The sequence below is a fragment of the Rhamphochromis sp. 'chilingali' genome (genome assembly GCF_963969265.1).
Source record: "Rhamphochromis sp. 'chilingali' genome assembly, chromosome: 1".
Classification (NCBI taxonomy): Eukaryota; Metazoa; Chordata; class Actinopteri; order Cichliformes; family Cichlidae; genus Rhamphochromis; species Rhamphochromis sp. 'chilingali'.
The window spans coordinates 14950550-14966524 of record NC_137929.1 but is presented as its reverse complement, the minus strand read 5'-3'; the positions used below and the strand labels follow the sequence as shown (position 1 = coordinate 14966524).

The window sequence follows — 15975 nt, the reverse complement described above, 5'->3', positions numbered from 1 at the left end:
AAGGAAGACACACACACACTTGGGGATGGCAATTTCAAGCAAACAATACTTCTAAATATGAATGGGGGACTATTCAACCATTCTTCATAACAAACAGAAACATCTGGGAGATTCATGCTGCTGTAGTGTCATAGTCGGGCTCTGGTTGTTTGGACTTCCTCTTATTCCTCCAAGCAATCATCCCGAAGGCACGCTCCTTTTCTTTGGGTGGAGTTTGGGTTTCCCGCTCTTCAGCTGCACACACCTGCCTGTCATCCGTTTCCTCAACTTCAGTATAAAAGGACCAGCTTTGCCATCCATACTCTGCCAGATAGTCTGCCTCCAACAAGTGGCAAACACCTTGTTCCTTAGCAGTTTCCTAGCATTCCTATTCTCACGTGCCTCTGTCTGTTCCCATGTTCCTCCCATCAGCTGAATAGCTTTTCGTTTCCGTTATCTTCCATCAGATGAGAAAGTTGGTTCGTTCACAGTACCCACCTGGATCACTCTGCACTACTCTTCCATCTGCCTGCTCACCCACCTACGGCAACGCTTACCTGAACTCAACCAGCACACTGTCCCTTCCTTTTTGGAAAGTCTCCTTCTTCCCCCAGACCCGGAGGAAGCCCCTGTGCTATTCCCATGGCCCCTCAGTACTTACCTCAATGTTTTCATATGTACAGTAAATAAAGACTGTAATACTTTGATACGTGTCTCTGTTGGCTCTGCTTTTGGGTCTACACGGTTGTTACAAGAGTAGGAAGCAAAGTTCTTCACTCCTACTACAAGCTGATTCATCTCTGCTTTTAGTATCTGTAGAAATTAGGCTTTGGTTGTTTTACTTAACATCCCGAGTTGAATCTTTTCTCTTTAAAGTTAATTATGATTCTCTAAAATAAATGGCAAACAGAAAGGCAGCCTCTTCAGTAACCAGGGCCCTTTACTACAAAGCTTGTTTAACATATGCAGAGTTTCGTTTCATCATCTGGATTCACTTATCCTAGCATTAGCAAACACGAAGCTGGTCATCAACTCCAGTTAACCCAGGATTTCCTCTACGCGTTCACATTAAAGTCGGCGTCTGACAGTCACAGAGGGGGTGGATTCACAGATCCTATGTCTCTTTTTTAATGGAAAACTGTCCCTTTGAGAGCCACCTACTCCAAACAACATATTCAATTGTCATTAACCACAAGTGGTTCCCCTCAGCCTCCAAGTAGACACACCTATGGCATCAATTTCAAAATCTAACGTCACCTTGTTCTTGAGTTATCACATTCACAAACTTGGGTGTCTAAGCTGTTCTACCTAACCATCAGCCTTTTAAATCTGAGGGGTAAAAAAGGATGAGAGAAAATCCTTCTGTTAATTTGCTGGTTTGCACACAAACATTCAATTCATCACTGTATGCACTCTCTCTGCTGCTGATTGCTTCTGAGGTGATGGCTGCACATTAGAGCTCTGAAACTTTAAACTGGATCCACTGTCCCACAGCCTGCTGAGGGAGGCATGGAAACTACTTCAACTTCAAATAATAGTGACTGAACAGGTATCCCTGGTCTGTGTTTCCAGGAGTGTAAAACATTTGTCAATGTTTTAAATCATCAAGTTAATACTCGGACATTCCCGTGACAAGGTGACGCACAGTTTGTTCTTCCTTCAGTGGTGTTAGTAAAGGTACAGCTGAACAAGCTGCACATATAAAACCCATTCCTTCAGTCTTAATGCTTACAGAACAATGAAACTGCTGTAAAACAGTTTTTATAAATGCTCATTAGGGAAAAACAAAGACGTTACACAGAATTAAACTTCAGAACTTCCTCAGCTGCACCTGAAGATAACATAACACTCCCAGTGTGAACATTTCAGCCATGCTGGTGCTGTTGGCAGGCAGGACACAACACTGCTGCTGTACTCGTTCAACATTCAGCCCACAGTGTCAGGCCTGCCGTGTGTAAACCACTGAAAACAAAGCAAAAACACAGCACGCCTGTTGCCATATTTCAGATGTCGTGGGAAAGACAGCTGTAAACGATAAATTGTGGATTGAGAGAGTCTTCAGCAAACTGCATTTTCTCTTATTTGAGGACGGTTTCATAAAGAGTTACAGTGATTTAGTCTTTGATGAGATTTCTGAGGTTTCACTGTGGAAAGTTGTTCACTGTGACCCATTTTAAAGAACAAAAAGAGTCAACATCCTGTTTCTGTCAGTTAATGGCCTTTTCTATTGATTTTTTGGAGGGGGGGGGGGGGGGGCATCTCTCTTGATTGTGTTTTGTGTTAAACAACAGTGAAGTTTTACTAGGACATCAGCGCTAGTACTGAAACTCTGCTCTGTCATTGCTGTTTAGTCCTCTTTGTCCGGCTCATGCATTCTGACCAAGCAGACCAGCTAGTTTGTGAAAGGTATTGCTGAAAGTTATTAAAACAATATATATAAATTATATAAAAGCATTATTGGATACTATGTATCTAAAAATTTAAATCTCACCTAAAAACCGAGATGTTTCTTTGAAACGTTTTTGTTTCATACAGTTCACCACAACACTGTCATAGAAGTAAAAGGTTAATTATTGCTTATTTGGTTGCTGTGATCCTTAAAAGTTTAACTTGGAAGAACAAGAAAGTGCTACATATGCAGTTTGACACACCCCTGCTATATTTAAGATAACCTGACTTAGAGCTGAGGGTGGATGCCTGGCAGTTTAAGACACACTTTAGTCTTTTATTCGTTGAACATTAGACTCACGGCCGCAAGCTGCTAAAATAAACGTGTTTGTTTTTCCATAAAGGCAACAGGGTTGCTGTCCGTGCTGTCAAATACAAACTGGATGCACAAGCCACCAGGGTGTGTTAACTGCACGGTTCCAGTCAGGGGTTAATATTTCGATTAGATGACACGGTTCACTTCAGAATCCTGCCACCTATGTGAAACGGCAGATATGACACTACGAGGAACGCATTTGTTGCACATCTGACAACATCAGTCTTTCTTACTCGCTTGTTTCGTCGATAATGTGTTGGTTCTGCCACTTCTTCAGTGACAGCAGTGAAAACAGGAGATTTCTCCGCACACCTCCATGAAAACATTACGAACCTGTGGCCCCGCGCACGCAGCACGCTAGTACCGCAGCGCTCTGCAGGAAACCTGCACTACAGCTTTGTTGGAGGCGCACAGTCTGACACACTGATCATGTGTCAGTAAACAAAATGCAACTCGGACTTTTTCTGATTCTGTGCCTCGGTAGGGACTGCTGTGTCACATCAGGCTCTGTACATGTCCAAAAAGACGAAGTTTCACCTTGATGACAGGAAGTGACATCCCCAGCGCCCTGATGGAGGCTTTCTCTCTGTCAGCGCGGTGCAAACACGGGGACAGGTTCTCACTCACCTTGAAAACATCTCCGTAGGTGCCGCACCCAATCCTGTGGATGAGCTCGTAGTCATCCAGCGGGTCCAGGAATGACACTCCTATCCGGTCCATGTCTGGAGACACCTCTTGCTGCTGCGGGGAGCCTGGCTGGCTTTTTACTCACACATAGCCGCTGCTGATATCGGCGGAGAGAACGGAAGCACGGGCAGACGAACTCTGTGAAATGGCCCAGGGACGACTGATCGGAACCGGCTAATTATACCGTTTAGGCAGGCAGAGGCAGCGCGGTGACACAGCCGAGAGCCGCTCGAGTCAGAGCACGCGTGAGCGAGCACGGTCCCCTCAGTAAGCCTCCCACCTCTGCGCGCTCCTGTGCCCTCAGATGAACATCCTTTTCAAACGTGGCAAAATCACGTCTGAAATAAACCCTTGGCACGAACACGCTTAAAGGCGTGATTTGCGAGCTCTACGAGAAAAGCCCGTCAGGCTTGTTTTAAAGTTTGACCTCAGTTAGTTTCCGCTTAGAGTTCTTCATACGTGTGACTTTCTCTCATCGCAATCTGGACCTGAAAATACTGACGACCTAACTGTTCAGATGGCAAGTTCAAAAGTCGCGCATGCTCACTGATGAGGTGAACATTTCTGGCTCCTGTCTCAGTGTTTACTGTAACGGACTTCATGCATGTGTGGCTTTCTTACATGAACATCCTCCATCACATGCTGAAGCAGGAGGCTTTCAGCAGACTTTCAAACATGAAGAATATTTTTACTCCTTCTGAAGTATGAAAACACATAACTGTACATCATCACTTAACTCAGCATTTTACAAGGTCTGACTTTGGCCTTTTGCAGCTATTAGCTTAGCATGTTATGAACTTTTTGAAAAATATTTAGTGACACTACTTCATAGTAGTGAGGCCATGCAGTCTGTGCCTCTTCTGTTTTGAGTGGATATGACGTGGAACTTTAGCGCACACTTTTGCTCAAGCAGAGCTCGTGTCGTCTCTGGAAGATGATCGTGAGGAAGGCGAGCCACTAACGTCCTGCATGATGTACCAGATGATGACAGAGGCTGTTTAAAGTTGATATTACTGACGGCCACTCACAGCATGTGAAGGCGCCTTCATATATATGTAATACACATCATTGGACCACATGTCGTTCCATTTTCATCAGAGCTTTATTATTGCAGATAGAAAAACAAGAACACAAACCACGAGTCAATCAAATTTGATGGAGCAGTGCCATCTAATGTGGCTCTGTCTCAACAGTGCATGGTCTTACTGCTCTCTTCTCATTGTTAGAAATCCGTCTAACTCAGCTATTCTCAAAACTAAAGGCCACCTACTTTAAAAAAGAAGACAGGCAAAGTAAGGCAACATAGAGCTGATAAGAAAGAAGCTGTCAGTAGAGCAGAGTGGACAATGTTACACAGTAACTATCCTAAATTTAAACACTTCTGAGGCTTCAGTCATGAACAGGTTAGTTCATGTTGGTATTTTACACGTCTGAAAATCATGTTCTGGTCCTCATCACTTTGGCTTTAAACATCCAGACAGCATGTAACGGATACCTAACAGGCTGCCAATCAAAACGCAAACTGACGATCAAACCAGGCACGTCTCCAGAAACCATTTCTTAAATAAAAACTCAATTAAATGTTCCAACCTGATAAGTGACGCTTAACTCAAGATAATCTGTGCATGTCAGACATATTGCTCGAACTAGGATATTGACTGAGAGGGCCCTCTGGGTGAAAACACTGGTAAAAACGTTGACAAGCAGGATCGAGGTTAATCGGTGTCCCCGTCTCTGTTCACAGTATGTCCTACAGTCTCTTCCTGCAACAATCAGGATGTCTACAGTGACTTACGCTGGCGCTTCAGGAATGACATGGAGTAATCTCCCGCCGGAGTGCTCTTCTGCCTCTTCATCTGGACCTGTGACTGTGCGGTGAGCTGCAGCTTGATGGCGCTGGAGTTCACCTTGGCAGCGCACAGGAGCTCCTTCATCCCCTTCATCTTCTCACTCTGAAAGGCGATTACAGTGCCAGCTGGCGAGAGGGGGGCCTGCTCCGGGGAGAAAGGAGAAGATGCGGAGTCTGGGAGACTGGGGGACTTGGGTTTTCCTTCAATGTCTCCAGCACGTAGTCCCTGGGAGGAGCGCCGGCGGAGCCCTCCTTCTCCCACCTTCTTGGGCTGAGCTGCCACTGCAGCCGGCTGGCTGCACGGGGAGGTAGGAGCGGCAGAAGGAGGAGAGCTCTGGTCCTCCAGCTTGGACTCCCTCCTGGGGCCACGCCTGCGCCCTTCCCTGAAGTCCTCGCTCGACTGGTCGTCGTCGTCCTGGGGATCTGGCTCTTTGGTGATGATTGTTACTTTCTGACGCACCTTTGGAATCGGAGCACAAATGTGTGTTTAGCTAGAAAGCGCTAACACGTCTGTGGCTCTCCTGCAGTCACGGGCAACTCACCTGGGCATCAAAGCGACTCAGAGACTGGACAAGGTATGTGGCCCAGCCCACATGAAGGACCGGCGTGGGACTCCCCTCCTCCCACTTGCAGATGCCGTCATAAAAACGCAGCAGATGGGCAAAGCACTCGGGGTCCTGCAGTGCAGAGACAGCCGCTGCCTGCTTGGGCTGATCCTGCAAGAGAGCAGAGGTGCAAGACTGAGGCCACATCTGTCAGTGAGTAATATTCATGATGTGCATCTAACAACATGATCTAAACTCAGGTGGAGGTGCGCTCTGTTGGTGTCTGTTAATGTTCACGAGTTTCTACATGTTCCACATGCTTAATCAGAGAGAAGCTGAATTTGGAAGTCATCTGATAAGGAGCAAGAGAAAGAACATGTTCTGTTGGGTTGAGGTGGTAGTGTGATTGTTACTGAAGAGAGAATTAGAGCTTTGCATTATTACAGAACAGCTGCTAGTGGAGCCCTGCTCCACCTACGGCCTGGCTGTGGGTGTATGTGCTCTGGAGAAACATTCACCTCGTCCCCTCCTTCTGTCTCCTCTCCTCCCTCCCCAGGACTCTCTGCTGCTGTCGCCGTTTCCTTCAGCAAGGTAGGGATGACATCATTTGCAATGTCAAAGAACTCCTTGTAGATCTCCTCATCCTCGCGGAAATAGTTATAGCTGCAGGAAGGTGGAGAAGGAGCTTTAATACATACATGCGCTTTTCTCCTGTCACAGCATGAAGTCCAGAAAAAAAATATAAGAGTAAAAACAGGATGCTGTGACATGTGGCAGACATGACAACAAGTGAGGAACAAGTGGACAGGTTCAGAAAACAAAACAAAGCACGGGCACGTATTTCTCTGTGAGGCAGCAGAGCGTGGGCTGAACCTGAAGAACAATGGGGAGCAGGAAACGGAAGCTGATGGATGTGGAGAGAATGTGTGTGGTGGGTCAGAGCTGCTATTTATAACTGCAGATCATGAACAGTGTTTAGAGGGAGGAGAGCACATGAGGATGCAGAGCTGGATACTTCCTGGACTGAGCACCACACCTTTCCAGGCCAAGTGTGACTGAGCCCTTAGTGGTGGCTGGGTTCATAACGAAGCAACAAAGAACCACAAGGGCAGGAAACACAGCTGCTGGTTTAGTGCCATCTTGTGTTCATCTGCTGAAATAGCATTCACGTACAAATGTCATCTGGGACCAGCTAAAAGAAGAAAAAGGTGTCTAGTGTCTGAATAACACTACTTAAAAGTGAGATCAATATAATTTTGTTTTCTTCTATTTGTCACTTTATCCAAACACTTCATTCAGAATCATCAGCACGCCGGGGGAGGAGCTGTGAGGATGCAGAGATACTGGACGCTTCCTGGATCAGGAGTCTCATTAGTGTGAACTTACTCCTGCATGACCTGGGCGGCCTCAGCCCAGGACCTCAGGGCCTCCCGCACACTCCTGTGCCTGTAGTGGAAGCCAGCCAGGTACATGTAGGGGTAGATGTGCTCGTTGTTATAGTGCTTCTGAGCAGAAGTGACGGCCTGAGAGACACAGACAGATCAAAGAAAGTTAACAAAATGATGCTGAACTCAGAATTAAGAGGGTTCAGTATCAGCATTCAGCAACAGGTCATGGTGGAGACGTTTATTCAGTTTGACAACGAGCAGCAAACCAGAACTCCAGTGATCCCAACAAGCACTTGGACCTGAGCATCAAACAGGAAGAAGGGTGTTAACCAGAGAGATCCAGCAGGTGTGCAACTTCCTGCATGCTGTCACCACCAGTACCATCACAGTACCGCTTTTCTGTGGAACCGGCTTCCAGTTTGGATTCGGGAGACTGACTCTAGGCTGCTGGGGGATTCCCATGATGCACTCAGTCACCTTTTTCACTCTCTTTGTGTTTATATCTTGGTCCTCTTGGCTCCAGCCGAGCCTCAGGTACATCGGTGTTATTTTGGATTCTGCCATGTCCCTAGAGCAACACTCTGGACAGTTAATTAGGAACAGCCTTCTTCAGCTAAGAAACATCTCCAAACTGTGAACCTTGTTGTCTAAATCTGAGTTAGAAATGCTTTTATTTCATCTCTCTTAGATTGTTGTTAAAGTCTTTTTCTTTGTTTGAGCAAAAAGAATCGTAACCGTCTCCAGTCGGTCCAGAAGGCTGCTGCGAGCCTCTTAACAAAGACACGAAGACAGCACTGGTTTTACTCTCATTACACTGGCTCCCAGTACGTTTTAGAATTCATTTCAAATTCTTAGTACTGACTTTAAAGCTCTGAGTGGTGACGCTCCTGCCTACATCTCTGATCTTTTACAACCCCACGCTCCCTCTCACAGCCTGAGATCAGCCCCACCAACACGTTTTAAGACCAGAGGAGGTGGATCAGTTAGAGCGGAGGCCCCCAGGTTATGGGAAGCTTTACCTCCATCGTAATGTTGCCTTGATTGTATTTATGACTTATTTATTTAGACTGGCACAATTAGAGTTGTGCTGTATGATCCATTGTGTTGTTAATGTTATTGTGAAGGACTCTGTGGTTCTTATCCTGTGAAGAGTGAAGTAAAGTTATTATTATTGTTTTATACACCACTCTGCATTTAAATACTAAAGTGCTCTGCACAGTCTGTCCACTAGAGGGTGCTGGATCATTACGGTCATAAAAGGCCTAGCCCCCCTGGGCCAGCAGAGCGCTCAGCATCTAAGTTTGACAGTCCTCTCACACAGCCAATGGCAGAGTGAGGCTGTTATTTATCTATGCAGCAGTCAGTTGGACACGTGTGAACAAACAGCCAGTCACTTTCAGTGTTGTTAGCACCCCCTCCTTGGTTTTGGACTCAACCGAGCAGTAATGCTTACTCCAGGTCTCTTTCCACACTATGTTTTGATAGAGACCAGCAGCTGATTTCCAGTAGCTTGTGTTGTACAGACAAAGATGAAAAACTGCTGTCTGATCTTCAGCCCCACTAATGCAGAAGATCTACACGAAAAGTTTGACATGTTCTGTAAATATGAAGCCTGTAAAAGTCTTCCCTGCTCGCCGCTATGTGACCTGGGAAACTGGTTGATGTCTTACCTTCAGGTGGATTTTCAGGGGGTTCTCTTTTCCTGGAATTGGTTCCTGGTCTTCAAGGTCTGCCAGAGTGCCCATGGCCATGGGATATCTGGTGCGTAAGCCGAGACAGAAGCACAATGTCAACTTCGAGGAGTTACGTAAGCATTTTTTTAAATACAGCACATGTAACATTTCTGTTTTCTCCAATTATGGATGCCTTAATGACCCTGACCCTGCATAATATAGAACACCGTGACACACATTATTCATCAAAGCTGGACCTTCTAAATGACAGCTCACAGCTATGTGATGAAATCTGACCTTCATCACAGTAACGAGTTCACTGTAAAAGCATATTTTATAAACTGTAATAAGATATGTAAATATTACAGCAAAGTGAATGAGGGAGCACTAGTGTTCACCTTAGCCAACTAAAACTACATAAACTGTCTTTTTAACTCTGTATTGTGGGTTTATGAAATATGTTCAGACTTCAACGCTTTGGTCTCTGCCCCCTCCGATTACTGTGGGTTCAGTCACTCTCTAAAAGCACTGGGTGGAAACCAAAGATGGCAGGAAGAGAAGCAACATGATGACGCACTGTCCTAATCTTGGGTCAGCCTGAGTTGTGTCGTGCTGACAGACGTACATCGATGTACCATTAAATGTTACGGCAAAGTGAGCACGCTTGCTGCTCAGCTGGTGTCAGGGCAAATCTGAAAGAGTCTTTAATGAATCCTCAGCAGTGCACTGGTACACACTCACCTGTCCAGGTCGCCTCGTTCATACAATAGCCAGAGGAGTTTCTGGTAAAGCAACGGGAAAAAGAAAGGTGAGGAAACCAAGTGCAAGACTGTAGCGTATTTCCTTCATGTGTGCCTGGATGGACTTTCACAGGCAGTACAATGTTTCCAGTTGTTCCAGGTGTAGATTATAAAATTACAATGTAATCACAAACTGTACGACTGAAGGTTTCTGTGCTGCTGAAAACGAGAGCTGATGATGGTGTGGACGTTAATCAATATCAACACTAATTCACTGCCCAACCTAAAATCCCTCAGGTCAGAGTTTTACTGTCCATGTCCAGAAAAGCTTTTACTTCTATATTTTTAAATATTAACACAAATTAATTGAGCCAGTATTTTCTATTATTTCACTTTTAATCATAAAAATGTTATGAAAACCTTTAAATGAAGATCGTCTAGTACACACCGCGCCCCCTTTAGACTCACCCTGTTTGCTTCCGTGTGAAATAAGACGGCTGCCGTCAGCCTTCAGTGAGCTGTATATATTAAATGTGGCAGCGGACTAAGTCAACAGTTCATCTGCATATTTTAAAACAACCTCTGGAGGCTTGATGCAGATTTTTTGCTGTGTAAAACAAACATTCATCGTTACCCTGTAGGTGCAGGCCTCACCTGTTGCAGCAGCAGAAGCTCGGAGCTGTCTGTGTGCAGGTCCAGTGATGGGTTGATGGCACAAACCATGAAGGCCACCTCCATGTTTCTGTCACACTTCATGTAGGAACCCTTCAGATACAGCCAGCTCTGAGGGACAGACGAAGGATCACAGCTACACTTTGTGAATAAATGGTAAATGGACTTGCTCTTATATAGTGCTTTTCTATTCTACTGGAGCACTCAAAGTGCTTTACACAACATGCCTAATTCACCCATTCATACAAGCACTTATCTATGCCTGAGTGCTTTCTATCCAACATCCACACTGCGATGGACGCATCAGAGAGAAACTTGGAGTCGGTATCTTGCCCAAAGATATCTTGATGCATGCTCACTCATCCAGGTAAGGAAATCCCAAAGAGTGGATTCTGTTCATCTGGATGTTTTCAGTGGGAGAAACGTTTCATCATCATCTTCAGTCTCAGCTCACTGCAGGTTTCCCCAATCTTATCAACAGTACATTTGCACAATGACTGAAGCCAGCCCACTGAATGCTGGGAGGTCATAAATATGCTAATTCTCATGACTACTGATCAGTGGCCATGAGTACCATTCACAGAGAGTTGGGGAATGGCTGCAATCACAGCATGTAAGATGGTGACAGATGTACCCTTAGGCCCCCTCCTCCACTCAGAGATGGTCTTTCCCTTTTCACATAAATGGCCTCCTTGACTCCGCCCTCAAACCAGCGTTCCTCCCTGTCCTGGATGTTACATCCTCATCATTGAGAGAGTGTCCACTGTAGGTGTGAATAGACTGCAGAGTCCTGGCCTGACGAGGTGGCTCTTCTGTGTTGTAGCCAGAGGTTGTTTGGTTTCCCCGATGTATAAATCCTGACAATCCTCCTGCACTAACAGCTACACTATGTTACTCTGTTTGTGTCGGGGGACCTGATTCAAAGCTGCCTACCAACGGGTTGAGGATTGAAGCCAAAAACGTTGAAATGTTAACGGTGACCGAGTCGATCATAAGGACAGTTTGTTGTAAAGGTGCATCCTGTTTATGTCTTCGGTAAACTATACAGACTTGGTGTAAATTCCCCTCCGTAATGCCTGTGGTATGACGTCCGGCCAATAGCACCGTCTCATTCTAATTGCTTCAGAGAAACTATCACCCTACAGTAACCACTTCCTGGGTCTCATTTCATGATAGCCTTTCTGGTTTAGCAAAACCATCCACCTACCGTTGTCTGCTGCGAGGATGATAATGTTGTTGTCATTACTAAGTGATGTGAGTGCCCTCCTCTCCTCCATGCTGATTTTGGATGCTGGGGCTTTGTATTGTTGAGACAGGCTGAAACCAGTTGCTCTGCTTCCACAGCTGCAATGTTGCTGTTTCAAATTGCTGTTTCTGTGGCTGTGATCAGCTCCACTAGCAGGATTAGTCTCAGCGTCACAGCCCATTGTTCACTCAGTGGGCTAGTTTCAGTCATTGTGCAAAGATAATGTTTATAAGGCTGCGGAAACCTGCAGTCAGCTGAGTGGTGACAGAATCAACTTTATGGGATTGCCCATGGATACTTTGATTTGACTGGACCAGCCAGCCAGGGACCAATCTGCTCGAGCTCCTGAGCTACAGCCACCCCGAGTCCCAAGATTTGCCTAAAGCTGTGTACACACTGGAAGCACTTCACAGCAACATGGTGATCAGGGATTATAGAAAGTAAATGCTTTTTGGATATTTCAAGTGATTATGAGTCAAAAAACAGCTGGTGATGCAATAAATCTGAAGTACAGAAAGTAACTTTTGAGGTTTAATAGAAAAAAACCTCATAAATATACTGATTAGTGTGTAAGTGCATTTTCAGAAAGCTAATACTATAGCAGCTAATGTTGGTCTGCCCTAAAAATCACACTTTCCTTCTGATAAACAGTTTGATTACATTCTCAAATCTTACGAGAGTTTATTATCAGTGTCAATGTTAGGATCCGCTTCACTAACGCTAACTACCGGCTGCTAACAGCGACGACACCAGCAGTGCTTACCAACAGGAAAGGTTGGAATATCCACAACAACTCGCCTCAGCATCGCTCTCATCACACAGAATGAGCTTTGCTGACCTGTAAACTCTTATTTGACTCCTTACACAAAGTTTTACAGCCTCCTCGCTGCAGATGAAGAGTGCCACTGTTTGTCCTACAGCGGATCGGATTGCACACTTGGATTGTGAGAAGTAAGAAAACAGAATTCATTTAACTGCAGTTGAATGAACAGATGACGTGACTGACTTCCTCAAGAGCTTTGATGTGTGTCAGATATATTTGAGTCCTGAAATGTGCAAAAGTAACCAGCTGGCAGCCTCAGAGCGACGTGTGACGACCAAATCACTCCCAGTGTGTACACAGCTTAAGATTATTTTTTAAGCACTACATACAGCTTGACTTCATCTTCTAAATCCCTGCAAATGTAACCAATCCAACATTTATTGATCATTTTCTGAGCAAAAATATCGTACATTCGTATCCTCTTTGTACAAAACTCCTTTACATCGGGGTCATGATCTTGTCCTTGATGGAAATATGTAAAATTGTGTATGTTTCTGTTCTGTGTCTTGTGTACCGTTTGTTTGTATATGTGTCTTCCTTGCTGCTGTTACACCCAAATTTCCCCTTGTGGGACAATTAAAGGATTAATCTATTCATGTGTGCATAGAAATTTATTTCTGTCTGCATGAACAGCACACTGGTTTTCCCACTTGAGGTAAAAGCAAAGACATGGAGTAGGCCTCTTTGGTGCTAACATATGACCCATGCAGTCTCACTCCTACTAGAGCACGCTGCTGCTGTCGCTGGTGGAAAATGTCCTTCTTTTACTTACACTGCTCACTATAGTGTCAGAATATCAACCCAACGTGATGTCGCTCTAACTCTAATTCCAACCACATGAGTGGTTTAGCACCACACTCTTCTCGTGGAATTAGTATCAACGACTGTACATTGACCATCTCTCACATTTCTATGCAGGGAAGACTTTTCATGATGATTTTCTTTTTTTAATCGCGACATTTTAAAGAGCTTAATGATCTGTAGAAGTTAAAATACATGAAAGAAATAGGCTTGACTGTGGTGTCTAAAACGTGTCTACACTGAGCATACTGATAGAGCTAGAGGCAGCTGGTTCATTCTGCTGACAGACGGGCCTCACCTTCTCATTGACTCCAGCTGTGACGGTTTGTCCTCGCCGGTCCTCGTTACCCTTCCCGTGCCAGGTGACTTCTGCTGTCTCCTCACCATTTTTACCAAATATCACCCAGGCGTGGTCCTCAGATAGTGCCAGGTGTACATCATTTAGACCCAAGACCTGACAGGCAGCCACTACTGCAAAGGCCACTCCAGAACTATCCAGTTTGGTACCTGGTTCAATTCAACAATTAATCAATAAATGTTGGACTCACCTAACAAGCATCATGAGAAAAACCATGTTACCTGTGATGAGGCTGAATAGGGACTGGATGTGGGCTCGATCCTTGAAGTAAGAACGACTGAGACTGTTCCAGATCACATCCGATACCTTCTTCACCAGCTCTCGGCTGGATCCCGCAGCAGTTCTCCGATACTGGGACAGATCCACAGCCCCACGGATCTGTGCTGTGAACCGCTCATACAGAGCAGAAATCATGCCCAGCTCCACTGTGGGGAAGCAAGACATGGGACAATCCGGCTCCAGCGGCTCAAAACGGACCCCTGGAACATTTATGGGGATGACTCGGTTCACAGCCAGGAAGTGCTCAACAAAACCCAAGACCAGTGAAAGAAGAGCCAAGTCCGGCTCTGGTTTCCGGAGCTCTGCATCAAACAACTGAACGACTCCATCGATTCCCCGCAGAGGAAAGTGCTTCTTCTGGGCCGAGTGCAAACCCATGATGCCTGCTGTCAGTCACAACTTTGATGTATGCGTGCCTCCTCACCTGCAGTACTGAACGGGGAGAGCAGTCAGTTCATCTGTAACTGCAAATCACACGCTAAAATGTGGGAAACAGGCAAATTCCAAAGCTGACCCATTAAAAATAATTCCTTATAGAAAACCACGTGTTTCCTACGTACTGGCTCATCGCCAAGAACTCTGGTTTCTCAATGAAGATGAAAACATTAAAAACAAAACAGTTCACAACTATAAAAGCAGACTTATTTCATTAATCTTTAAATAAAAGTCAGTAAGTTCATACATTATTGTTACTGTAAGTTTTAAATTACTTAATTCATTCACTCGCCTCTGTCAGTGCGCTCCAGGGCGGCTGTGGCTACACTGTAGCTTGCTATCACCAGTGTGTGAATGGGTGGATGATTGTGTATAGTGTAAAGCGCTTTGGGGTACTTCGGACCAAGTAAAGCGCTATACAAATACAGACCATTTACCATTCACAAGGAAACATTTGCTGTGGCCGCGGTTCTCTGGTCTGCTGAATGCGTGTGACAAACCACGTCAGCACAGACGAATACGACACTAATAAAAACTGGTTTATTTTTAATATTTCATATCCGAACGTAAGATAGCGATACTGTAACACTGATTTCTACACAGAAAGCTAACAGAAGTTACACCGCACACAACGCAGCATAACATGTGTCACGTTTGGTTTACAGTCTCGGGTATGAAGGAGTATACGAAACATTTATTGGTTATTAATGAAGGTTAATAATGCCAGCAGTAACTGTTAAGTGCTGAACAGACTAAGACATAAACACTGACATAGCACTGGACCGGGGCTGAGTGGCTGGACTTGTTGCGTAATGCCGGTTACATATATGCCGCTAACGCCGGTTATATGGCGCTTCGGTGGGCGGGGCAGGTTCACTGCTACCTGCGTACATTCAATGCAGAGCTGCAAACAGCCGCTCTTTTAGAGTTTCATGACAACGATCACTGTGCCGAAACGCATCCGGAACACCACTGGGGCGAACACTCTGTCATCCTAAAACGAAATACTCCGTTAGGTCCATTTATATGGTAGAATAATGTGTGACGTAAGCTAACTAGCTAACTTTACTAAATTAAGTTAGCTACTCATTTCGCCTTTCAAGCCGCGCTAATTTGCTGAATTAGTCCTGCTTTGTTTAAATAAGTCGGACGACATGCAGACACAAACCAAACCCGAAAATGAGTCACACGCTGAGGGGAATACGTTATCTGCCTGAATGAGCAGCTATTAAGCTAACAAGCTAACGAGCGGCTATCAGCTAAAGTCACTACTATTGGAGCTTTTGGAAAATATATCGCACCAGCTATACAACAACACCAACTCACCCTCAGCTCTACATCAGCCAACAATCTGACCAATGTTTAAGTGATCGCATACCCGTTTTCTCACAGCTCGCGCCACATGTTTTTGTTTGTGTCCCCTTTCTTTTGCCGCGCAGCTCAATCTGCCCGAAAGTCAGTTGGCATATGTCGACGTTTGCGTCTCGAAGCAGATCTCACAGCAACAAGCACGCTTCTCTCGAGCGCAAATGTGCGCCTTTAGGCCCATCCCTATGCTTCGAGATCGTAAGTCCTGCGCAGTGGGGTTTTCCTCGTGTATGCTGGGAAATGCAGTTCATTTTAGGGTATTCCCCTACACCCCCAGTAGAGGTCACCACGACGCCTTTAAGAGATACGTGCTTTAAAATGGAACAACAGTAAATGTTACATAACGGAAAACGGGGCACGTATGGAGC

The 15975-nt window shown here is 45.2% G+C and overlaps 2 protein-coding genes across 5 annotated transcripts in view; both read right to left on the bottom strand.

Annotated features, from left to right (window-relative positions):
• Positions 1-3940, bottom strand: part of map4k2 (mitogen-activated protein kinase kinase kinase kinase 2) — a 54580-nt gene extending 50640 nt beyond the window's left edge. For both annotated transcript variants that reach the window (XR_013971058.1, XM_080877989.1), the window contains exon 1: positions 3371-3940. Coding sequence is in view for 1 of the 2 variants with exons in the window: in XM_080877989.1 (XP_080734115.1) it covers positions 3371-3463 (93 nt within the window). In the remaining variant the exon portion in view is untranslated. The remainder of the gene's footprint in view (positions 1-3370) is intronic.
• A 573-nt stretch (positions 3941-4513) lies between these two features.
• Positions 4514-15774, bottom strand: men1 (multiple endocrine neoplasia I). Of its 3 annotated transcripts, none has more exons than XM_080878113.1 (10): positions 15618-15774; positions 13747-14236; positions 13466-13674; positions 10280-10408; positions 9627-9667; positions 8883-8970; positions 7211-7347; positions 6343-6487; positions 5822-5995; positions 4514-5739 (listed from the first exon to the last, which is right to left on the bottom strand). In XM_080878113.1, the coding sequence occupies exons 2-10, from the start codon at positions 14180-14182 to the stop codon at positions 5212-5214; spliced, it is 1887 nt and encodes a 628-aa protein (XP_080734239.1). In that variant the 5' UTR covers positions 14183-14236; positions 15618-15774; the 3' UTR covers positions 4514-5211. The 3 variants fall into 3 exon arrangements, with proteins under 3 accessions (XP_080734239.1, XP_080734238.1, XP_080734240.1); XM_080878112.1 differs by having other exon boundaries at positions 15566-15761; XM_080878114.1 differs by having other exon boundaries at positions 13747-14228; positions 15566-15761.
• Between the last annotated feature and the right edge of the window lie 201 nt (positions 15775-15975).